The sequence below is a fragment of the Ambystoma mexicanum genome, chromosome 14, assembly GCF_040938575.1.
Source record: "Ambystoma mexicanum isolate Mex_15411 chromosome 14, UKY_AmexF1_1, whole genome shotgun sequence".
Taxonomy (NCBI): domain Eukaryota; kingdom Metazoa; phylum Chordata; class Amphibia; order Caudata; family Ambystomatidae; genus Ambystoma; species Ambystoma mexicanum.
In genome coordinates this window covers 559866332-559892229 of record NC_090940.1, presented here as the reverse complement: position 1 = coordinate 559892229, position 25898 = coordinate 559866332, and the positions used below count along the sequence as shown (strand labels likewise).

Here is a 25898-nt window from a genome sequence, read left to right as displayed (position 1 = left end):
TGCTAATTACCTGCGTGTTCTTCCTAGTCCAAGTACTAACTTTTGGGGAATGTAAACACCGCCCAATCCCCCGTTGAAGTCTGGTACTTGTAGTTTTTTCTTTCCCATTTTGAAATTTTGGGGAAATGTATTTATTTATTACATTTGTATAGCGCACAGCAGCCCTTGGGAATCGAGGCGCTGTTACTTGAAGGGAACTTAGTTGCAGGGAGTGGACACACGGGGAGCAGCAGTTATACATTGAACAGAAATAGAGCAAATATACATTAGGATACATATAATATACATATAAGCATGGTGCATTTATGTGAAAAACAGGTTTGGCTGTAAATTGTGGCGTACTTCAGGTGAAGAGCACAGTTTTCATGGTTTTGCGAAAAGTCATGAGGGATGCCTCGCCTCGGAGGGTGGGAGGTAGGGCATTCCAATGTGAAGGTGCCAAGTAGGGGAAGCTAGAGCCACCTGCTTTAGATATTCTTACCATAGGCACACAGAGCATGTTGGCGTAGGGTGTCTTAATTGGCCTTGCGGAGGTGGATGGGTGAATCCTTTGTGCGAGGAATTCAGGTGCGTAGAGGTAGATGCACTTGTGGGTTAGTGTCAGGGTTTTGAATAAGATTCTCTCTTTTATTGGGCACCAGTGGGCTGCTTCCCTGGCGGCAGTAATGTGCTCTCTTTTCAAGATGTCTTGAGCTGCGGGGAGTGCGTTGTTCTGGATGATTTGTAGTCTATCCAGGTTTTTGGTGGAGGTTCCAAGGAAGAGAACATTGCAGTAGTCTAATCTTGAGCCTGTGATGGCTCTGGCTATGTTGGTGCATTTCTCTTTGGAGAGAAATGGCCTAGCTACGTTAATTAGTTTGGCACGGTGGGCTGCCGAGGAGGCGATAGCACTGACTTGTTTCTTCATGGATCGGTTGGAGTCCAAATAGAGGGTTTTGACTGAGTCTGATACTGGGATTTTAATGGAGTCGATAGTGAAGCAGCTAAACTGTTAGTCAAGGTTTTTTAGTGTTTCGGTGGAACCTACCAGGAGTAGTTCAGTCTTGTCAGAGTTGAGGCATAGTCAGTTTGCTGCCATCCAGGCTTGGATGGTGTTGCAGATGTCGTTCAGCATAGCAGAGTCTGTGTCATAGTTGCCCGTGAGGGTGAGGAAGATCTAGGTATCGTCCGCGTAGTTTGTGTAGGAGATACCCATAGCGTCGAGGATGAGAAAGAGTGGGCAAGTAAAGATGTTGTAGAGGGTGGCAGAGAGGCAGGAGCCTTGTTGAACTCCACAAAGCATGATGGTGGCGGAGGCCAGGTCAGAGAATAACTGCATGGTTCTGCCTTGTAGGAAGGAGGTGATCCAAGTTGTGGCTTCGGATTCTAAGTAAAAACAGGATTGGATGGCCTTCTCACATATGTCCAAGGGAAACTTGAGAGCTCCACATAGCCATCTACTGAGAGCACATATAGAGACAGCCTTCCCTGCACCTGTATATGTTTCAAAGAGGCTGTCTGACCTCCTTTTAAAGGGCTGTCTTGTACACAGTGGTGGAAATGGAAAGAAATTCGTGGGGGATCCCACATGGGCTGGGGTGGGGGTGGAGTTTGGGGGGGCGGTGCCAGAGGAAGCCAGGTTTAGGGCGGGCGGAGCTGGCAGTTCACCTCCATCAAAAGAAAAGTCCAAAGTAATAGTTTAAAACAACACTATTTCTTTCATGCTGCTTCTTTTCCAATCTGTATATCAATTCCACTTTAAACAACTTCCATGGCCGGTGATGAGTTACTTCACTATGCAGTTAATAGTTTTGACCAGTGTTGACGAGTAAATATTCTATAAAATGCACAATTTCCATCCCATTTTATAAAAAAACTCCCCCTTGGGTACTATTCAAACAGGGTGATTTCTGTTTGCCGTAGGCAACGTTTTCTTTTACTAGAACCACACTCAGCGTAGATCCCCTCTGAAAGCAGTTGGGTGGCTGCATCGTGTGTGATAGTTTCAATGTAAATTGGGGCATTTATTTATGCAATGTTTATCGGATACAGGTATCCGATAAACATTGCATACATAAATAAATAATCCAGGTCCATGTATCCGACAAACATTGCATAAATTATATGATATGATAGTTGACTTATATAGCGCCTATACACAATGTGTTTCAAAGCAACGGGGACAAGGGAAAATACAATGACATTCTTACAGGCCATGAACAGTAAGGATGTGAAATGATAGTATTCGGCCTGACGACATTTCAGATAGTGCAAGAGCTAAGACATAGATAAGGGTGGGAAGGAAATGGAAACAGACAGGCGACTACCGTACTAGGCCTGACGAAATTTCTGGTAGAGTCGGAGAAAAACAAAAGGTGAGGGAGAGGGGTGCAGAAATTGAGGAGAGGAACAAAACAAGCGACTATCATACTAGGCCTGACGACATTTCAGATAGTGCTGGAGGGGATGTGGGGAGGAAAAAAACAGTAATGGGAGGGTGGAGGAAACAGACGAGGTTGCTATCATATTAGGTCCAGGGACAATTCTGATAGAGTAAGTGCATAGAAGAAAGTAAGAGGAGGAGAGAGGAAAAGGGAGAAGCGAAAGGAGGAGAGAACAGAGAGTAAGCAGTCAAAGTGTGGACAAGCAAGAGTCGAGAGCGAATACAATTGCAGAAGTCAGTAGTAACGCATAATGTTGCAAGCCACGATACAAGATGAAGATGGGAACAGCATGATTGACTGCCACTATGAGTACAAGATGCAAAGGAAGTCCAGCATGAGAGTTGAGAAAGAGTGACGCACCGTGAATGCATGAAGTCAATAAAAGTCAAATACAGCATTGGCCACAAGACGGTGATGGTGAAACCAGAATGTATCAGGACAGACTCCTGCAGAAGTAGGCTGCTGTCTGAGCAGCAGGTCAGGCCCTGGTCCGAACAGGTCCAAACAGGAATTGCCCTTTTCTTCATCTGTCCTTCGCTTAGGACGCCCAGACGAGAGACGCCCTTGATCTAATAGTTAAGAGCAGGAAGGAAGAGGCAGGGCTAAAAAGGTGGGTGGTGCTTAGACCAGGTGACCTAGATCCACTTGCACCTGCTCCCCATCTGCAAAGGAAAAGAGGCTGGAGGGCTCCTTAAGTAGGGAAAAAGAGCGGCAAGCAGGAAGGCACCAGGTGGGCAGGGCTTGCTAAGTGGTGAAAAAGAGCGGCAGGCAGGAAGTCGGGTCGTGGCTGAGGACTGTAACTCCGTCTTGTGACCCCTTGCAGGGTCACCAGAGGAAGTTAGTTTGCTCACGCGTTTTTTTTTTTTTTTTTTTTTTTTTAGAGCCAGTCACATGACGCAGACTTCTTGGGGGCAGGGGTTTTCACCCCCTTCCGCCTTTTAATGTTCCCTCTGGGGGCGACAGCAAGCCCATTGGCATGAATGAAGTTAAAAGAGGGCCTGCACTTCCATTCCGAATGGATGATCTTTTTTTCAAGGATTGTTTGCTTTTTCTGTTGTTGATCGCAGCCAGCCAGTGAATGCTCCAGTTGGTAGGAGGGGTGGTCATTTGGACCCGAGTGAGAAATCGTCACCTTCTAAGCCCAGACAAATACTTATATTTTATAACAATATCTCCTCTCTTAGAGAAACTGTGCTCTCGTTCATCTCAACATTGACGAGGAAAATATATAGTTGAAAAATCTGGCTTCTGTCAGTGAGTATTGTGCGTCCTTGGTTCTATGAAATTGGCTAAACGAGTGCAACAAATCATCAGTTATCAAGAGAGCTATGCTTGAAGAGGCATTTTAATACATGTTTGAACTGTGACCAAAACTAGAAGACTTATGTTCCTATGATGGTGATTAACTACTGTTTTTTTTTTTCTTTCAACAGAAGAAATAAAAGAATATTTTTCTCAGTTTGGGGTGGTAAAGAAATGCCTCGTGCCCTTTGTGAGTATTCGACAAAACGCTTCTAATTGTATTTTTATTGGTGCCATGTTAAAACAAGAAACGGTATACACAGACTCACAGGCTGTGTTCTTTGTAGTGGGGGGATGGGGGGAGGAGGGGTATCCCGTTCATAAGTGCTTTGTCCAAGCTCCCAGAGCAGCATACCGTTATTCAAATCATCTGGAACATTCTTTAATACAAACTTAAACAATTTAAGAAAGTGTTTTTTGGACCTCATTGGTTTTCATAAATGATGCAGGACTTGGCGTTAAAAGTGTTTTTTTTTCTTCTTATAGTAATTGGAGGCCAACATTTAAACTACATTGTTAGGCATGTAAAAGGGGGGGGGAATATACAGTTTATATAATTGAGAGCTCAATTTGTATTTAATGGTAACTTAGTATATATGTGTGGGCTGGGCAGTTCAGCTTCTCCCCTAAACCCTTTGTAGCATTTATACTCAAGGACTTTTAGAGAGGCATACATTGTACAGTTGACATCCACATTAATCTGCCCTTAACAGTGGCTTACTTGCTGTGAAGTCCTCCCCCCCCCCCCCCGCTCTGCCAATCCTCATCAGCTCCCCTTTCGATTTTGGGGGCGGGGGTTCAGGAACTGCGACGCTTGGAAGGACACCCCTGTGCTTGCATGTTTTTTTCTCCACCTCTCATCCTGTTGAGTCAGCGGGATCCCTACAGTGCCAGAACACCCTTTTCATAGTAGGCTTTAAGAAAATGCATGGTTTTAGATTATATGAGTCAGAAAAACTTTAGGATGGATAGCTGTTTATAATGTATCTTTCTATGAGCTCATGCTCAATGACTTCTTTGTGCTTATGACCCTTTTAATTCTTATTAGCCTTTGCCATCCCTTCCCTTTGGTACCATTAGTTAATACGTTACAATTCAATTACTGCTGGCACCCTTGGCCGCAATTTTGTGTCTGGTGTTCAAAGGCCAAGTACCACCGTAAACAAAGACTGTGGTGCAGAGAGGGCCTAGGTGAGGCCAACAAGGACAGCCCCAGGCTGGCTCATTTCCTCAGTGTTGTGGATGTGTGCACTGGAGACCTTCTGCTGTAGCAGTTGGTACTGACCTTCCCTCCGTTTGGATAACCAGAAAAGAAACCGCCTAGATTACTTTGATTTTAAATGTGGGCATGTTATATAATATATCAGCCATTGGGTCCCGGGCTGCCCACAAAGAAGGGTTATTCCCCTGTGAATCCCAGGGGCGGGGACATCCACAACAAGTGGTCCAAGCATCTTAGGCTCTCCCTATCGTATAGAGTTAACACTGCCCCGCTTTGTTGGTACAGATGTATGGCAAGATGATTGAAACCTACAAAGGATTAAAAGTCAACTTTTCTTGTTTAGTCCGGTGAGACGAAGACTGGGCACTCTGCTTTTTGTCAAGGTTGTTTAATTGTCTAGATTATCTATGAATGCATGTATAGTTGTTATCTTGCTTGCTGCATCTTTCTATATCAATTAAATGATGTCCCAACAAGGCTAAACCTTATTAAATCGATTGGCCTGCTCTGTCAGAGCACTGGTATGATCTTGATCAGTGAACACTCGAGTGTTATTTAGTTTGTTGCCTTGTCATCGCTCATTATTTTAAAATCTTTTAGCTGACCTCCTCCCAGCACAGTACGATTGGGAATTTGTGCAGGACATCGTCACCTCTTCCCCTCTGCATAGCTTTGGTCCACCTACCAGGGCTGGCATGCACCCATGCCATCACAAAACACTCTTCTCCCCCCTGAGGTATTAGCATATCTTTTTCACTTTCCTATCCTCTTCTCTTCCCCTTGCACGTTTTCTTTTCCCCATCAGGCCAATGTCAGGATGCCCCTGGTTGGAGTGTGGGTGTGTGTGGGGAGGGGGTGGGGGGTCAGTGTGTGCAACTTCACGGACAAGCCTAATTTATCACACTACAATGGTGGTGATTTAACAGAGTAAATAACATTTACATAGCATTATCCCATGAATTTTGTTTGATAAAGTGACTCTAAACGTCCTTTGTTTTAGTGAGCTTTGATTGTTTTGTATACTTTTTCAATTAGTTCATCTTCAGCTTAAAACATGTTTTTTGTTGGGTTTCTTCTGCTGTAGTCAGCTGACATTACTTTCAAGAACTTGCAGCACTGATCGCTGTGCCCAGAAAGAATGCAACGCAAGTCTGTTTGGAAAGTAACCTTTTTTAGTGGAGTACAAAAATCGGTATGAAAAACCGGTATCAATGGTGAAACGACTGTATTCGGCGGTTAGAGCCATGAAAGCATCAGAACACAATGGAAACAATGTATAAAACGCAACACCACGTCTTAAACTGCTTGATATAGCATTCCTTAAAACGAATCATCACATCTTTAAAATACATCATTATAAAAGTTGACAGATCGCAACAACCTACAGTTCCACAGATTTAAAAAACTTGACTAGTTGGACACACCAGGAGGAGGACTGTAGAGACCCATTAGTTCTTCTTAGCCAAGCCAAGTGCAAACATTTTGAAACGTAATATAGAAAAGCCGGGTTCTTAGTATTTGTGCACAGTTCAAGGGCAGCTTGCACTGATCTCACGTTCCTTAGTTTAAATAAAGGTAATGGGTATCGTAATCTGAGGTCATTGTATCTATCACAAAAGAACAAGAAATGCATGACAGAATCCTGTGTTTTTTGACCTGATGTGTTTTCTTTGTTTTTGGAGTCTGACAAAACTCCATAGGCATCTACTTTTTGTATGGTGACACACAGCACCTTCAGTGCAGTGTCACAGAGAAATCTTTTAGATCTCTCATAAGGTTTAAATACCCTTTCTTGGGCTAACTACTGATCCCAAGAATAGTAAAGCGAAATTGACATTGCTTACCTTTTTCTCTTTGTAGGTACAGCACACCCCATCTTATGTGGAGTGCTGGGGGGGGGGGTTACTTAGTAGCCCCTTTTCCTAACCTACTCAGGTAACATTTTTTATGTTACCTTGCTTTTCTACCGCAGGCTGAGTCCCCGGCTGCAGTCTAGCACCCACGGTTGACCATTTTGTCAAAATGGACTGGGTCTTCTTTTTTTTGGCATTTTTTGTTTGTGAGGTCTTTCTTGGGCTTTACTGTGCGTGCCAAGCCAGGTTTGAGCCCTTGTTCGTTTTGCCTTTGGCCGGATTCAGTAATGAAACCTGCCTCTGGCTTCAGTGTGTCTGGAAGGGCAGGAAGCGAGGGAGGTTCCCGAAACTCCCCTTTCCTTTGTCTTAGGAATGCCTGACAGCCACCCTGCTGTTTTGAGTGACAGCTAGGCTGTGCATGAATGGGAGAAACCTGCTTAAAAGGTGAGGGTTTTGAGACTGAAGACAGTCAACCGTTCGGAAGAACAACCCAATGAAGAAATCATGAACGTAGCTTGCTGCATCCTTCTCGATCTTTGAATTGCCCGGTGAAGCCCTGCTGCTTTGCTGAAACTCCTTTTTCTAATTGACAATAGAAGCTCCAGAAGGGACGACTTCTTCCCTTGGGTTAGTGGGACCAACTAACCCCGAGACGAACTTGACTGGACCATCTTCCCCGAATGGCTGTACTTCTTTGCTGCTGCAGGAACCAAGTGCCAGGGGTCGAGAAATCCGTAGTCTAGTGCAACGTCTGTAAACCGGCCAGTAGCTCCAGGAGTCTTCCCCAGGACCCTCCAGGAACAGGGCAACCAGAGCTTGAGTCCCCTCACCAGAGTGCAGGACTCGAGGAGTAAGGGAAGTCCAAGCGGGGTCCAAAGTCTGTGGTGGTGCTTTTTACAGAGTGCTGAAACCGCAAAGTGCCACTTATCTGAAAAAAACCCATAGCTGCTGCGAACCTCCAAATTGCTGCCGCAGGAGTCCTCCAGACGTCCTCCCTCTTGTCGCCACGACTGAGGCCCAGTAACCCAGGATCTGCATCTCTGCAACCAGACAGAATCCAGCTGGACGGTTTCCGGACATTTCGTCGGAAAAAAAGGTCAACAGGACAAATGGTCGACACCATTTGGTCGAAAACCAAATGGTCGAATTTTTTTTGGATTTATATATATATTTTTTAGGTTTTCGTTTAGGGAAAAAAGGTTTTTTTTTTAGAAAAAAAGGGGGTTGGGGGGGGCAACCCCCCACTCCCCCCCCCCCCCCCCAAAAAAGTGAAAATACAAAAAAAAAATAATTCGACCATTTTGGTTTTCGACCAAATGGTGTCGACCATTTGTCCTGTCCGACCTTTTTTTTTCGACCAAATGTCTGGTAACCCAGCTGGACCACTCTTCTTCTAACCAAAGGTACTGTCCTGACTTGGGGTACTTAACTTCAGTGTATTTTAGCTTTGCGCTTCTCAGTTGAGACTTGCAATAGCTACTTTGCTAGAGTGGATTTCAGCTCTACCCTTCACAAGTCTAACAGCTTGTGACCCTACAGTGATTTTTCTTCAACAAGCTGTCTAACTTTGTGCAAGACATTATTATCTAAGAAATTCTTCAGCTCCATAGACTGTGCTCCAATTGACCTAGGCTGTCCTGGCTCCTTGCAGACTCTTCTAATCAATTTGACTTGGATATTTTACTGTCCCTCAGAGGTGATAACTTGGTTTTAAATTATTATTGCTGGGAAAGGTTTTTGTCTACATTTCATTGGACGATTTAAGTTCTCACATGCTCGGTGAACCTGTTTAACCTTTTTTCCTTCCCTTATCCTTTCCTTTTTACAAACCTCAGAATCGACAAAGTGTACTAGTGATATATAAATGCCGTTACTGTCTGAGTTAGTGAGGTCACCTAAGGTTGTAAGAAGTGTGTAAAAAGCATCTCTAAACAGTATCTACTAGCTTTGTGTTGATTCTGGGAAAAGTATTTTAAAGTATATTTGATTGTTACATACATTGCCCTTTTTTAAAGAATGCTTATTTAAAAAAACTGCTGTTAAATAATTATTCAGAACTAAACTTGGCTGCTTGTATTGGTGAATTTCATTGCCACAGCTCACATTTACCCCTCTTGAGATAAGCCTGGCTACTCAGACACACTACCAACTTGCGTAGTACAGGCCTATACCAGAGGTGGGCTACCTAATACCAAGGGTTGTGTAGTCTCCCACAGGGTTACTACATCAATTCTTGCCTAACGCTAGTGAGAGTGCGTACCCAGTGCTAACATTATGTTGGTATTCCTCAAATCCATGCAATGTTTTAAATGTCATGTAAAGGCGCCCAGTACTCAGTAGAGTGCAATCCTGCTTCATTCGATCCATTAGCGCTTCACAAGAAGCTTTCTTAACACTCAACTTTGAGCTTAGATTTATACTGTGTGGGCTCTCCCAGAGTAGGGACAAATCAAGTATGGTGAGCTCTGCATGTACAAGCCTAAACCACAGAAGTGAACGGGCCCCACTTAAGGTCAGGAAATTGGTTAGCAGCAATCGATAAGGAGCTAGATGCTCATTAGACCATATCCTGACCCAATGGAGCAGGTGTCTCATACATAGTACACCAGCAATCGGGGGCAGGTGGCCCTCCCATCTATTCTATTGGAGCCCCCTTTGGCTGCATCAATAGTGACTGTAAAAGTCGATTTTCTGCAACACTAAGGGAGGGTACCTTTTGATGGCCCCCGTGCTCAGCTCCTTATGTGGCCACAGGCAGGTCCTGGGATCTATACATTTCAGAGCTGGAGAGACAGCTCTCCTGCCATGGGTATTAAAGACCCTCCGGAGTCCCCCGCAATATTTGTCAATTGTCGCTGTTGCCTTGTGCTGCTGATTCATCAAAAGTAAATTTTTGGAAAACCAATAGCTAAATAGGCCCTCTCTTTCAATTGTCAAGGTAGACCTCCTTGCTGTCTTTTGCCTGAATACCATTGCGTTCGTTTTTTCGGTGTTAAATAACCAGTTTACCAGCATTTACATTTCTTGGGGAATAGGTCAAAATTACGCTTGAGGCACATAGCTTTCCTTGTCTATGGCTGGCCTTGAGATATTGTCTCCACGCACTCTTCCTCCTGCTGCTTCCTCACCACAGGGCTCACACCTTGTCTCAACTCGGACAGTCTGTGTGGGATAGTTTACCCTCGGTAGAGGGCGGCATTCAATTGCTCCACCTCTGGGTCACACCTCCAGACTTGTGACAGGTATTACATGCTTGCTCCCCACAAAATGCTGCACCCCAACATTCTGCCTGGGGGGGGTCTTAGATTGGTCAACTAGGGTTGGCACACGGTAAGCCTCCAGCAGGTCCGGAACAAGTCTATCCCTTCCTCGACTTTGAACAGCCCCCGGGGGTTTGCCCACAGACTGATAAACAGGCTGAGAGGACTCAAGTGACCCAATAGCCTCCGGGAAAGAGTTCACAGCACAATTAGATGGAAGGCTGCCTTTTGATTTCACTGTCTCTTTGAGTGGCAGCTCATCAATGTCCTCCAGTAGACCCTGTATCTCATTTATCAGGAGGTTTACATCATTGATGGGTTTGAATAGCTTAAATAGCTTTTTCCCCCTTCCCCCTCCCCCTCCCCCAGTGAAATTGATGCGTCGCTTTTTACCTTTTAACCATAATTGGACTTGCCTGCTAGCGTGCTTTGGACACCCAATGGCGAGAGTTAGGATGACCGTGTCAGTGCCCAATGGCGTCTTGGGAAGAAAACAACTTGGCTTGCTTGCTTAGCTTAATTTAAGCTTGCTTAAGGCGACTTTCAGAAAAGGTTCTGCTGCCAAAGTCAAGGGGGGTGATGGGAGGCAGATATCTATGGTGAAATTGAGCGGCCAAAGTTAGGGAAAGGCAGATCACACAAAGTCATTGGTAGCACTTGCCGCTGTAAATGGCCCTTCACCCCGCAAATGCCAACTGTGCCCTTGACTGCAGGCTTCACCCTGGCGGGTCGGAAGACGCCAGGTATAGTTGGTGAGGGTGTGGGGGGGAACGTGTGGGGCCAGCTTCCTCTCCTCTCCAGGTGCCAAACACCTGCGCCCTTGAATGTGTACCGTTTAACAGCCAATATTCCTCCTAGGTGCATTATATGGCGAGAAAGAAGATTAACTAAACATATTGTATTTGGTTATTTATATATCACTCTTTTCCCAATGCGCTTTGTGGTTGGAACACCCTCGGTGACTGCAGTCAATGTGGTGGATGTTCTAAGAGTTTAGTTTGAGATGGTTGTGTGCATTTTCGCCGGCATAAGACTTAGGTTGTTGGCTAGGCTCCACTAAGCAGCCCAAGATCAGGCACGCGGGTGGGCGCTGTTGGTGGGTTGGGATGGAGTGTTATTGTTAAAGATTCGATGTGTGCCCAGCTTTACCGAATTTCTTCTCGTTGGTAGTCGCTGTATGTTAGTGGCAGAGGTGTTGAGGTACGTCAGGTGTTTCAGTGAGGATGGTTATGTACGCTGCTAGACTGGATTGGCATAGTCATAGTTGCACTCTACGGTGCATGGATATTTGACCGTACCAGCGGCCTGTGTCCACAGACGTGGTGTAAGGTATACGTACCGTATGCTTTAATGTAGTTCAGGTGCAGCGTCCTTTGTCCGGTGTGGGCGGCCTGGTCTCTTTATTCATGGTCTCTCTGGAGTGATAGTCTGAGCTAAATCTGCGTGACTCTCATATCAGACTGTTGCCAAAGTACACCAATATTCAGACCACAGAATGGTGCCCTTTTCCTCTACTATGCCAGAAAACGTTCAGAAACGCCTGGATGCCCTGTTCAAGGCTCTTGCATTCCTAACTTCTCTGGCGAACATTAAGACGTTTCCTAACTTATCACAGTGTGGATGCATACTGAACCGAAAGTAAATCATGATATTGCAGCAGGAACCAAATTATCCCATCACCAGTGCTCTGTTTGTTAGCCTAAGGGTAACCGTACACACTGTAGTGTTAAAATGATTTAATTGAAAGTCGGTGGAGTCTAGCAGGCATGAAGAAGGCTACTCTTCTGTGCTCCAGGGGGATCCTCCAAGTCCTGGTCAGCAGCTCTGCAGCAACAAGGCATCGCAAGCTGGGGAGATGGTCCATTGTTGTAGACATTTTTTGCTCAGAGCACTGTAACAGTGTAAGTCCCCGCCCCCCCCCTCCCCACCACCCATTGCATGGAACAACACAATGAGGCCACAGGCAGGTTGATCATGCAACACTGAATGGAGGGGAGAGCCCACTGTTTGCCCTGGTGCTCATTTTGAGGGGTTCATTGGATGAGGGTGGCCACCATGATCCTGCACTGGACTTGTCATGCAAGCCAGGGCCTTGCACTTTATATAGAGGACTGCCGTTCAGACATCTCCAGGCATTGGGGTACTTTAGGGCACAGAGTGGTGAATTACTGGTGGTGAGAACAGAGGCAGAGAAACCAGGAAGTCAAAGTGAGAGGAATTGAGTCCCTGTTTCATCAGCACTGGGAATGCAGCATGAAAAGGAGAGCGCACACAAAGGACCAGATCAAATCTCCTTTCCATAAGCACGGGGTGGGTAGCAAGAATAGATCACCAAACAAGGCACAGACTTTTTCACTTCAAGGAGTGAGAGCCTTAATCGGGCTGGCCCCACTCATGTTACAAGACACTGTGGTGGGGTGGGCCACACAGGGCCAACCTTACAAAGTCAATGGAAAATTGCTGGGAGCTAGTTATCCCCTGCTTCTAGTCTAGTAGAGCCTAGTTAGCTTTATATGAACAGCTACGTCTGCCTCGTCATGCCAAAGGGTGCCATAGATGCACACCTCAGTTTGGAAATGTGCATAAACGTGTATTAGGATACATGCTTAAAATAAAGTCCTAATGGACAAAATGTTGTAGCGTGTATCTCATGTGAAAGTTAGAGCTATTAGACTTCCAATGTAGTTGCGACAGTTTACCCAGCAATAGCTCCTGCTTAATCAGTGATGTCTGATACTCGGGGACTACTTTTAGCTCCAGCTATAAAAAGAAAAATCCTTTTTTTGATCAGAGGAACATTCATAGCCTATTTACAGACACTACACAAAGTTTGACAGTCATGAAGCCAAGCTATCAACCTTGGAAAACCAAACCTTGAAGACGCAGGCTCTGTCTAGGGTCAACCAAGGGGAAGTGAAGATGTAGGAGCTGGCAGGAAACTGGGTAGGGTAGGGTAGTTGTGATGGAGATAAAAAGATGCTAGAGAGGTTTGCGGATTTTCAAAGCCATCCAAGCTGTTGGATTATGCAGTTGGAAAGTAAGCTTCGGTGACTGGAGAAATTTAATTGAGCAGCCATCCAAAGAACTCCTTGTGTATACCAGATGCTCTTAGCAGCGGATCCGATAGATCTTGCACAGTTCCTTAACCTGGAGACATAGGGGTCAAATGTTAGTGAAGGAGGCCATCTATCTGGTAGTAATGAGCAAGAGGGCAACCTCTAGAAATTAATACTTATTGTTGATTCATACCAACCACAAAGATGGAGAAGAAATTATGCATGTAGAAAAAGGCCATCAGGAGATGTGGGCATGAGTTTTGTTGTTCCCACAACATGTTGAATGAAACTATTTAGACGAAAGGAAAACACTCTGGAAGGAAATGGCGGGGATGGAGCTACAAGTCTCATTTTGTAAGTCTGCTAAATTAAGGGTCACATGAAAAAGCAATATCTCTGTATTTACTCAGGGTTAGACATCTTGTGGCAAATTGAAGGCTGTAATCGGTGTCCTGAAATGTGCACTGGGGCGTTTTTGCGGGTGGTTGCTTGCTGGGAGATGCCTTAGAGCCAGGCTCTTTGTGCAGTTGGATAATTTTATAAAGTTCCTGTCTACCCCTCTCGTTCCCTGAATGTTTACACAGTGTGGCCTACAGGCCATGCTCTGTACCTTTTTCTCAAGAAGCGTTTGATGAGGTGCAGATATTTTGCTATTCTGGAGGTGGTGGAATAATTCCCGTCCTCAGGCTGGGAATCCTTGGTTACTTTTTGGTTCCCCTTGCCCTAGGCAAGAAGAACCTGCATTTCGTAGCCTAATTCCCTTGTCGGGGATGGTTTTGGTCCCCACCAATGGGACCTTGAGTAGCCGAAGACTAGAGCCTCCTCTTCCCTTCAGATTCTGACCCCATGGTAATAGACGTTCATAGGGTGTGAGTGGGTTTACCTGAAGGGGTGGAAGTAGGGCACGTGCAAATATATGAAAGATACCAACGGTGGAGAACAGGATTTACAGGTAAGAAACATTCTCCTTTTCCAGCATTGTATCTCGCATAGATTCACATGCTGTCAATAAATTATGTAGCAGTATACAGACACTGGTGGTGCGTACAGGTAAAAAAATAAAACACCAGCACACCTTACAGCAAATCCATAGGATTGTACCTTATTGGAACAGGTGCTGTCGGACTGCTCTCTGTGTAAGCATTTCTTCGGCATGTTGCTTCTCCGGGCAGTAGTGCTTTGTAAACATATGCAGCACTGTCCATGTGGCCGCTTGGCAGATGTCTGAGATCAGGACCCTGACCACTGTAGCTCTCGTTGAATGTGCATGTGGGGGAGCCTGGAGTGACTTCCCGCTGACTTATGGTAGAAGACGATAGTCGACGAGATCCACCTTGCTGTGCTCAGCTTGGATAAACTCCTTGCCTTTATTTGTCGGGCCATATGCCACGAAAAGTTGCTTTTTTCCCCTGGTGGGTTTGTCATGAGAAGTACCCTGCCCTTTTGGAACCACAAGTAGGGCTGGTTGATTGCAAGGGCTTGCAGCTCCGTGTTAGGACAAATTCTAATTTCTGTGCTAATTCCCTTCAACCCTAGAAACCCCCAACACTTTTGCTGGGCTTTAGGACTTTTGAATTTTAACCTTGGAGTGAGTGAGACCTTCTTCTCACACTCATCTGTTTTGACCTGATTTATGCGTTTATGCGTTTGCTCTGTTTTTGGATTCTGACAAACTCCATTGGCATCTACTTTTTGTATGGTGACACTACAGTTCCCAAGAATAGTTATGTTAAATTGACTTTACCTACCTTTGTCTCTTTGTAAGTCCAGCACACACCATCTTGTCTGGCGTGCTGGAGGTTTACTAGTAGCCCCTTATCCTTCTGCTGTAGCATTTTTATGTTACCCTCACTACTTTAAATGGCTGGTGGCAGTTATTTAATTTTTCCTACCGTTATGCTTTTCTACCGCAGGCTGAACGCTCCGCTGCAGTACAGCACCCATGGGTGACCATTTTGTCAAAAGGGCCCCTGACGTCTTTTTTTTGCCATTTTCTGTTTCTGAGGTCTTTCTTGGGGTTTTCTCTGTGCGTCGAAACAGATTTGAGCCAACTGTTTGTCTTGCCTTTGGCGGGCTTCAGCCCTGAAGCCCTCCTCTGGCTTCAGTGTGTCTGGAAGGACAGGATGTGTGGGAGGGTCCCGAAACTCCCCTGTCCTTTGTCTCTAGGAATGCCTGAATGCAACCAGTCCTGACTGGCTGACTGTCCTTTCAGGACAGCCACCCTGCTGTGTGATTGACAGCCTAGGCTGGGCATGAATGGGAGAAACCTGCTTAAAAGGCAAGGGTTTTTGGGCTAGAGGCAGAGTCGACAACTGGGAGAAATACCCAATGAAGAAACCGTGAACGAAGCTTGCTGCATCCTCCTGGACCTTTGAATTGCCCGGTGAAGCCCTGTTGCTGTGCTGAAACTCCTTTTTCTGATCGACAAGAGAAGCCTCGGAAGGGACGACTTCTTCCCTTGAGTTAGTGGGACCAACTAACCCTGAGACTAACTCTACTGGACCATCTTGCCTGATTGGCTGTACTTCTTTGCTGCTGCAAGAATAGAGTGCCAGGGGTTGAGAAATCCGTAGTAGAGTGCAACGTCTGCAATCCGGCCAGAAGCTCCAGCCTTCTCCTAAGGACCCTCCAGAAACAGGATGATCAGAGCCCGGGTCTCCTCACCAGACTACAGGACTCAAGGAAGCCCACCTGGTATCAGAGATCCGTGGTGGTGGTGCTTACCGCGTGCTGAAACCACGAAGTGTCGCTGATCCGAAAAGAGCCCTTAAGTGCTGATGACCTCCCAATTGCTGCCGCAGGAGTCCTCCAGATGTCCTCCCTCTTGTCCCGACGACTGAGGCTCTGTAACCCATGATCTGCATCGCTGCAACAGGACATAATCCAGCTGGACCACTTTTCTTCAAACCAGAGGTACTGTATAGACTTGGAGTACTTACCTCAGTGTCTTTAGCTGTGCTCTTCTCAGTTGAGACTTCCATTGGCTATTTTTGTTGGAGTTGATTTCAACTCTGCTTTTCACAAGTGTAATAGCTTGTGACCCTACAAGTGATTTCTACAAAACTCTCTAACTTTGGGCAAGACTCTTATTCACTAAGAAGTGCCTCAGCTCCATAGACTGTACTCCAATTGACTTTGGCTGTCCTGCAGACTATGATATTTCTGTCCCTCATAGCTGGTAACTTGTTTTTAGACAGTTATTGCTGGAAAAGGTTTGTCTAGACTTCATTGGAAGATTTAAGTATACTCGCATGCCCAGAGAATCCGTTTTTTCCTTTAACCTCAGAATCTGCTAAGTATAACTAGTGATATATAAATGCCATTACTGTCCTCCTGAATGAAGTCACCTCTGGGTCTAGGAAGTGTGTAAAAAGCATCTCTAAAGAGTATCCACTAAACCTATGCTGATTCTGGAAAAGTATTTTAAAGTATATATACACGCTGCTAACCTAGCTCTCTGCTCTTTCCCCTCTCTCCCTCCTCTTCTTTACAGCTGGCCGCCTTGTGTACCTCAGTCTCGCAGGTCCCTGGCACCCTTGCCAGTCCTCTTTCGCACTTGCATCAGGGCCCTACCCCCCACCCACACTCGCTGCACTTGAGAATTAACCTAAGAGAGTGGCTCTCTCCCTTACCCCAGTCTCCACCGACGGGTGCACTTGCTCCCCCCCGTTACCGTGTGCACTTGCATGATCCGTACGCACCTTGCCTGAAGATCCTCTGTCTGTTCTCCCTGGTCTTCTCCCCTTAATTGCACTGGTAAAACTGCAGAATCGCTGCCAGGCCTATTTGCTGTATCTCAAACTGCTAAATGTATTTTATGCACTTACTCTGCCTCTGCAGACTATTATCGTCTCAGAATTTCAAGGGATCTGAGCGACTTTTTCTCCCTGTTCCCACCCTCCTTGAGCACTTTGAAACACTTACCTGTGTATGGGCGCTTTATAAATAAACAATACCATACCATATTTGATTGTTACATATCTTGCCCTTCTTAGAGAACGCTTATTTAAAAATTGATGTTAAATAAATGTATAACTGAAACCTTGAATGCAAGTGTTACTTGGTTACTTGTATTTGCGAATTTCATTGCTACAGCTCACATTTACTCCTCTTGAGATAGGCCTGGCTGCTCAGTCACACTACCAACTTGTGTAGTACAGACCTATACCAAAAGGTGGGTTACCTAATACCAAGCAGATAAGTGTTGTGTAGTCTCATGCAGTGTTACTACATCAGTTCTTGCCTAACAATACGCACTTTGTCCCCCTCCCATGATCCGGTGGTCTGGGACCAGTTCGCTGCCAGGAACTCTTGTAGTGGTCTCATATGGAGCCTGCATTGCTGGACAGTTGCATTCATTGTTGCGCTGTTTTTTTACTTTATTTGGTGTGAACAACTTTAGCAGTGTCGCAAGGGCCTCTATTCTGTCGCTGGAGGGACGCTTCCTGGGTTAAGAAATACGCTCTAAGGAATATGAGCCTCCTGGATAGTCATAAGAAGGATCTCATTTAATTGATGGCAAAGCCGAATGTTTGTAATAGGCCCACGGTCGCTGCTATGGAAGATTGTTTTCCCCTGCCTGGATGGGGAGCTCACCAGTCAGCGTCTAAATAAGGGTAGACGTGGTGTCCCTGTGTGCGCAGGCTGGCTGCCACTGGCGCGAGGCACTTTGTGAAGGTGCGTGGGGCCGACTTTAGGCCGAACGGCAGGACCCTGAACTGGTAGTGTGATTCTGACCACAAACCGGAGGTATATCCGATGTCCTAGATGTATGGGCACATGAAAATGTGTCCTGGAGATCCAGGGACACGAGATAGTCGTGGTGCTGCATTACTTCTGACCTGTTGTAATGTGATCATAGTGAACTTCTGGTACTTTATACATTTGTTTAACCTCCTTAATTCTAGAATGTTCCTCCATTTTCTGTCTTGTTTGCGGATGACAAAGTACTTTCCCCTTTGGTCCCTGGGGACTTTTTCTATGGCCCCTTTTTGCAGCATGAACTGTACTTCTCACAGTTTTGTGAGGCTGGTGGGTTGAAGGTATGGGAGGGGGTGTTTGAACTCTAGTAGGTGCCTGTATAATACCACATCCAGCACCCATTTATCTTTTATTTTTCTCCAGTTCCAGGCAATCCTGGTAATCACCCCCCCCCCCCCCCAGGGCACAGTGAGATGGATTGTCACTTTTCGATCTTACCCTGCCGTCTCGTCTTGGATCTGAAGGGCTGCTTGCAGCGCAAATTTTGTCTGAAGTCTTTTGATTTTTGGTACCCCTGGTAAGCTCTTGTGTATCCCTGGGAGTAATATGTTGAGTACAGTCGTCTCTTGTTTGGTGAGGACGTAGCTGTTCTGCTGGCTGCTCCCCTGAACTGACAAAAAGGCTGGCGGTTCTGTAGGGATGTTAACAACCTGTCTGTATCCATTTTCATTGTTTTTAGGGCTTTGTCGATCTTGGGTCTAAACAGCTTGTCTCCCTGCAAGGGCATGTCTACTCCTTTATGGTGGACATCCGGCCAGAAATCCATACATTGGAGCCACGCTTGTCTTCTCAGGACCACCGAGTCATGTTGAACACCAGGTTGGAGGACTATTCCCCTTCATTCAGGTTTGCCTTTGCCTCCTTACGCTTCTCCTATGGGAGTTGCTCCAAGATTGGAGCGAGTTTATGCCACATCTCCCCATCATATTTGGCTAGGGAGTTGGCTGCTTCTACTCTCGTGGCTGCCATTGCTAAGCCCTTTTTACCAAAAGTGCCCTGTTTTTGCACTTCATTGCCCAATGGTATTGCACGTTTTTGTTTGTCGGATTTAGCTTACCGGCTTGCCGCTTCCGAGACCACTGACTCGGGAGACGGCTGGGAAGACGGACATTATGGTGCATTTTCTGGTGGGTTGTACTTGTTATCAAGACAGCCTTTCACCGCTGGGATTGTGAATGGTCGCTGTATTGCAAGACATGGTCGAGGATGGTAATTGAGACCACTGCCTTTCTCCTCTTAACCATATAGTCCAATAAAAAGCATTCTTCTCATCCTCCGAAGCGAGGAGGCTAAACTCTTTGCACGCCCTCATGACTGTAGAATGGAACCCTGTGATGTCGTCGGGGGAGATTGCGTTGCTGATTCCTTGTCCTGTGGAAACGCTTGGGGGGGGGGGGCGTGTCACAATAATTGTCCCTCCGGAGAGTCGGTTGAGGAAGATGTGGTATCGCGGGGTTCGTCCGTAGGGCCGGTGATGTACTCCTGCCCCTCCGTAGGGGTTGAAGGAGGGTGGAGGGGTGCTGGAGGGGATGGAGAAAAGGACCTGGATTGCTGATTTTCCCTGCAATGTGGACCTGGGTCTGGAAGGAGAGGATGTGGTTTATCTCCTCGTGATGCAGACTTGGGTCTGGGCGGAGATTGCTGTGGTAGCGCTGGTTGAGGCGGTGGTAAGGCCGGCATCACTGGCCTGCTCAGAGCTGCATCGTGCTGAGTGATGACCCTCTGCAGGGACAAGAGCATTTGCATTGAGTGTAGGGCATCCGGGTTGGTTAACAGTGTCCTCACTTCCCTTTGTTGGATTTGTAGGTGGGTGGGTCCCATGGGCGGTGCTGGACCTGCCTCCTCTTGTGGCTGTTCGACTTATAGGTCCACTTCTTGAATAGACTCCCTGGCATTGGTGGCCTAGCTGGAGTCTCCTCCTGTATTATTACAGACTGTTCCGAGTCTGATTGCTGATGCTGCGCTTTGAAGTGGGTGTCAACCTCGTACTGTAATATCTTTTCTGGTATGACATCAGAGTACTGGTTAGGCGAGACCTGGCTGATTTGTGGTTGTTTGGGCCCCTCTGGCTGGGAAGCCTGCACCTCCTGGGGAAGTTCTCATCCCTCGGTCGCCCGGGATGCCATTGACGGAATGGCCATTGACCGTGTTGGTGACGGGCCTTCCCACTGTGGTCTCTTGGGGGCCTGGACCATTTTTTCTCACTGCTGAGGTCATAGGCCAGGGTGACCGTGTTTGTGCGGTCTTTGCCCCTGGCTTTCTTCGTCGACAAGTCCGATTTGTGCTGCGTCGTAGACAAGCTAGTTTGAGGAGCGTCGACGAGCTAGACTTTAAGTGTCATCAACGAGGTAGTCTTCTGCGGCGTCCTCGAAGGGCTAGACACCTGATGCTTTGTTGCTATTGAAGTTGACGGGCTGACCTTCTACAACTTTTGCCGTTCCTTCTCTGTGGTCGGTGAGTGCTTATGCGCCTTCCGCACCTTGCCGGCTTTCGTCGAAGTGTTTTTTAGTGTTTTTCAGAGTGGCTGACGATGAGGTACTTATGTCTACGGCCTTGGTAGTTGTGCGCCCCCAAGCTTTCGGGTGACCATTGTGCCCCCCCCCCCCCACCCTGTCATAGTTAGTGACCTTGACGAGGCCTCGCCCTCTCTCTGACCATGATTTATTCTTGTGCTCTTGTCCTTCTGCTGACTTGCCGACTTCGCCCTGGCAACGACTGGCCTTCTCCGGGTGACAACGCCCTCTCCGGCCCCCTCTGTCGTCACTGATAGCTCATAGCCGTTGGCAATCCTGTGCTTGGTCTTCTTCACTGGCCACTCTTCCGACCTAGCCCTTTCCCTCGACTGCAGTAGTTTCGCCACAGGGGCAGCCATGCTCTTGGTCGATTCTACAGAGGGGTATTCGGGGTAGTCTCTCTCCCTCCCCACCCCCACCCCCATTCAGCCAGCAGAGCAGCCTTCTATTTCTGTCTTGGAGCTAAGACCTCGACAGATAATGTAGGTTTCAATGGTGTGGTGGGGGTAAAGGCAGTATATGCAATCGCAGTGCTTATCTCCCTAATATACCTTTTTTGAGGGCACAGAGCTTAAAAATGAGTCTCCTTTTTCCCTCCATCCCTATAAAACGTCTACACCTTGAAGTAGTCGACCGGATATTGTGTTAGAGAAAAATGCTTCTTTTTGAAGATTTTGACACTGGAAAACCAGGGGACTCCCTCAGCTGAACATAGTTAGAATCTGAGGGGGAAGAGCAGAGTCTAAGTCTAAGGCCACTCGCGGTCCCATCGGTGGGGACTAAAAACACCCATAACAAGGGTGTTGGGCTACAAAATGTAGGTTCTTCTGCCCTAGGTGCAGGGGGAATCAAAAAGTACAGAAGATTCCCAGCCTGACAATGGGGAATATTCACAGCATGTGAATCCATAGAAGATCCAAAGCTGGAGACAGTTTGCTCTCATCATACCAAACAGTGTTATGTTTACTGTTTCAAAGAAGTTCCTGCTTCCACACAGGCGTACCTAGTGCTGTAGTTTCAGAACCCTGTGTGGTTAACCTTTCTGGATACCAGATTTCAACTTAAATTCTACTGTGCATATCACCACTGTATTGGTCCTGCAACACAGAGACTGGTCTGGATTATGGTGTATTATGCCCCCACTTGGAGTGACACTGACCTGTGGCAGGAGTAGGGTTTATTTATTTCACTTGTAAAGCACGCACGAGCCCTCCGGCATCGGGGCGCTGTAGAACCAGTTACATGGGGCCCAAATGCGAAAGGCATTAAGGTTACAAAGCAGTCAGCGTACATTGTCATACAGTAACAAGCAGTTAGTTTATTTTACATGGTAGATTTAGTTGAACAACCAGGTTTTCAGATCTTTGCGGAAGGCCCAGAAGGAACCTTCAGCTCGGAGGGCAGGTGGGAGGGAGTTCCATTGCTTGGCTGAAATGACTGGGAAACTTGTGCCCCCAGCTTGCGCACGTTTGAATTTGGGTTGCAAGAGCCTTTGAGAGTAAGGCACCTGGTTGGCCTGAAGGTTGGGACATGATGACCTTGTGTGACAAGCAGACTTGGAGATGCATTTCAGTGATAGAGAGACTTTTGAAAGTAATTATTTCTTTGATGGGGAACCAGTGGACCTTTCTACAGGCAGTTGATATGGGCCCTGAGTGGGAGAATATTCAAAGCTTGCGCAAAGGGCATTTTTTTGTATAGTCTGGAGTTTCTTAAGATTACAAGCTGAAGTGCTGGCGAACAAGGCGTTGCAGTAGTCTAACCTGGCACCCACCACTGAGAGGGCGATGGTTAGACAGTTGTCATTGGTGAGGAATGGTCTAGCAGCATTGATTAAGTTTGGTGGAGTAAGCAGCCGCTGAGGAGATAGGGTTGACTTGGTGTGTGAGGGATAAGGTTGAGTCAAAGTACACTACTCTTTCATGGAAGCAGAGACCAGGATCACTGAGCCGTTGATGTTGAAGGCTGAGTAGAGAGGGTTTAGTGGCTTCAGTGCTGAGGTAGAGCCAATGATGAGAAGTTCTGTTTTCTCATCATTGAGGCAGAGTCCATGGGTAGACATCCAAGCTTGGATGGTGGCATAAGTGGAGTCTAGTGTGGCAGCATCATCGTGGTAGGATCCAGATAGGGGAAAGAGGATTTGGGTGTCGTCAGCATAGTTTGTGTAGGTAATGCCTAGGGAGACTAGGAGATCGAAGAGGGGCTGCGTGAAGATGTTGTACAACGTGGGGGACACCCAGGACCCTTGTGTCACCCCACAGTTAATGGGGGGCGGGTGATGTGAAGGCATTTTCAGTGAATACTTTCATATATCTGCCCTCGAGAAAGGAGACAATCCAGGAGGCTGCTTCCATAGAAAAGGAGGCTGAGGAGATGAGAGGTTGGCAAAGAATGTTAAGATTGACCAAGTCAAAAGCCGTGGACCGATCAAGGAGTAGGGTTAACTTTCGTCCGTCTCTGAACTACACCATCTTGATTTTCAGATCCACAAGCGCTGATTACGTACCATGTCCTGGACATGCTGAGGGTTTGATTGGACTTGAGATGATGTTGAATTTGGATGCAGGCCCCCCCTGTCGAGGATTTTGGGGAGGAAGGGAATTCTAGTGATGGGCCGGTAGTTATTGGGTGAGGTGGGATCAAGGGTGGGGTTTTTAGAAGCGGGAGGACCCAGGCTTCCTTTAGGCAGGCGGGAACCAGCCCAGAGGTGAAGGAAACGTTGAAGGCTGTTATGAGGGGGGCTAATGTTTCAGCACTTTCTTTGATCAAGGGGGCTGGGCGGACATCACCTTTACAGCCTGAAGGCTTGATGCAAAGGAGGATGCACAGCGAATTCTGTGTGGTGAATTTGTTGATTGTGAACAGTTGGACTCCCGCTTATTTAGGATGGGAGCATGGGAGAGCCTGTTCAAATGGGCAAGGATGGTTGTTTGGCGGAGAGTTTGTTCTGTAGCTTGTTGATTTTTAGAAGCAGGGCCTCCTGGATATTGTTGCACCAGGCAGCATCTTTGATTAGAGTGAGGGTTTGCGGGATGGGGCTTGAAGTTCTTTAAGGATGGCAAAGAGTTCTTTTGAATTGGAATTGGCATTAGCAATTCTGGTGTTGAAGCTGCTCGCTTTAGCTTGGATAATGGCTTGCTTGTATTGTTTGGACAAGATAGAGAACTGGTGTTGAGGTTTTCAGTGGGGTTGTTATTCCAACAAGTTTCTGCATATCTTATTTTCAGTTCTGAAGGAGGCTAGATCGGGGTTATACCATGAATTCGAGTGAATGACCGGTTTGGCTTTTTTTGGTACCAGTGGAGTAATGGAATCCATGCATTGGTCAGAGTTAAGAATGTGCGGTCAGTAGTCGGGGTTCAGGGGATCGAGACAAGGGGAGAGGTTGTCTTTAGTCAGTCTCTTAGAGCAACAAGCTGGGGAGGGGGGCTCAATGTTGTGGGGGGCTTGGAGTGTGGACATAGGGAAGCAAGAATGAGATGATATGATGGTCAAACCAGGGACAGGGCGAGTTGGCTTTGATGGAGATATGGCAGTTGTCAGCTATATAGTCAAGAGATCGCCCTTTTATGTGTGTGGGGTTTTGAATATGTTGTACAAAGCCGAGAGCAGTGACGGCATTGGCTAAGGAGCAGGCTGGTAAGTCAGAAAGGTTAAAATCACCAAATGGGAGTATTTGTGAGGAAGGTTTAGCATTGTCCCCTAGGATGAGGAGTAGGTCCTCCTCAAATGAGGACAGGGCCAGGAGGGCGGTAGACTATGTGTGTAAGGATGGTATTGGTGTGGGATGTAGAGAGTTTGATGAGAGGATGTCGCAATTGAGGATTGGATTTGTCCTTGGAAAATAAGGCAACACCACCTCCTCTGGCATTGGATGTATCGCTCCTATGGATAGTGTAGCCTGGGGGGATGGCAAGAGAGAGGGTAGGTCTGGAGGCCGAATTGCGCCAAGTTTCTGTGATACCTAATGCATCAAGGTTGATGGTAGTCAAGGGCGCCCATTGATCAGTTCTAGATTGAGGTAGGGGAGGCGGTAGAGGTGGGCTTGTTGCATTTCCGTTGTCCTCTAGAGGTGAAACACTGGGCATGAGGAGGCAGGGCCCTTGCAGTGTTTTCCTGATTGGCATTGGGCTGGGCGAGAGGAGGCAGTACACATACATTATTGGGAGCAACAGTTAAATACAGTTCTGCAAAAGCATTTGTGTAAAAACTCCCAACAATTTGCCCACTGTGCTAGTCGAGGCGAACTAGATTTATCGGGCAAGGCTGGCAAGATTGACCTTATGAGGCCATGTAAGTTGATATGGGTGGCCAATGATGTGCAATTTTGTTATACCCCCCTCCATCTGAGCTATGTCTAAAAAAATATTTAGACAGTGGCTGCGAGTTCTCTCTCCCCTTGGGTGTTTAGATTTAATTGAATAGTTCCCCTGCAAGTCATTTAATTTTTTTTTTTTAATCTGGTTTTAAAAATGCATTTTATATATATGTTTGGCTTTATGGCCAATGCGAATGGAGTACGATTGACGAGTGTCTGAATATGCAGATTCATCCATCTCTAGGGGGTCCCTTGTAACCCTTTGGTTGAGAGCCCTGTACACTGCTGCCTCTTGAGGTCGCACTAAAATCTCTTGCTTCACTCTAGTGCAAGACATCAATAATCTTTATCTGCTAGTTCAGTACATATGTAATACGTGGCAATGGGAGGTGGGGGGGGAGTACATTTAGATCAGGGGTCTGCAACCTTTGGCTCTCCAGATGTTTTGAACTACAACTCCCATCAGCCTTATACAGAATAATGCTGCATCATATGGATTGAAGTCCAAAACCTTTGCCGAACCACACATTGCAGACCCCTGATTTAAATAGTAAAAGTAGCCTGGACTGGCCTTGTAATGCAATTTAATAAAAACTGATTGTCTGTAATTAACAAGCATGTTGAGGGTAACTCCTAATGGGATTGGATTGCCAGGCGGCCTGTGTTGTGAAATGCTCCTTTTGTGTGTTCGCACAGGACAAAGAAACCGGATTCCATCGTGGATTTGGCTGGGTTAGATTTGCATCCGAAGAAGGTCTTCAGAACGCTCTGCTTAAGGAGTCTCACATCATCGAAGGATCGAAGGTAACCTAACCCCTTCTGTTTCTGGAAGGGTGAGGGACTTCTTTTCTTAACAGCTGTGGTGAACCTAGTACTACCTATTGGAGCGGGAGTGCAATGTTCATGCAATTGTCTTCTTTCCCCAAGAAACGGAATACTGTATGCCATAACTTCCTGGTACTGCAAATCCTATTTTGCATAACTTATAAGTGTATATTATGAAACCATGCATCATTTTCCACAAGGGCCTTTGTAGTTGAAGCTGCCTGTTAAGGCCCAGGCAGGTTTAGAACTTAATCCTTTAACAGAGCTGATCCAAAGGCATATCTGTTATGTAAGAATTGGTGCAGTCTAACTGGGCGAGACTACACATGACGTATCTGCTTGGTATTGGGAAACACACCTTTTGG

General features: G+C 46.5%; 1 protein-coding gene across 1 annotated transcript in view; it reads left to right on the top strand.

Annotated features, from left to right (window-relative positions):
* The window catches only part of SLIRP (SRA stem-loop interacting RNA binding protein), a 39624-nt gene that overhangs the window by 517 nt on the left and 13209 nt on the right, over positions 1-25898 (top strand). The window contains exons 2-3 of the mRNA XM_069637915.1: positions 3857-3915; positions 25405-25512. Coding sequence (XP_069494016.1) covers positions 3857-3915; positions 25405-25512 — 167 coding nt within the window. The remainder of the gene's footprint in view (positions 1-3856; positions 3916-25404; positions 25513-25898) is intronic.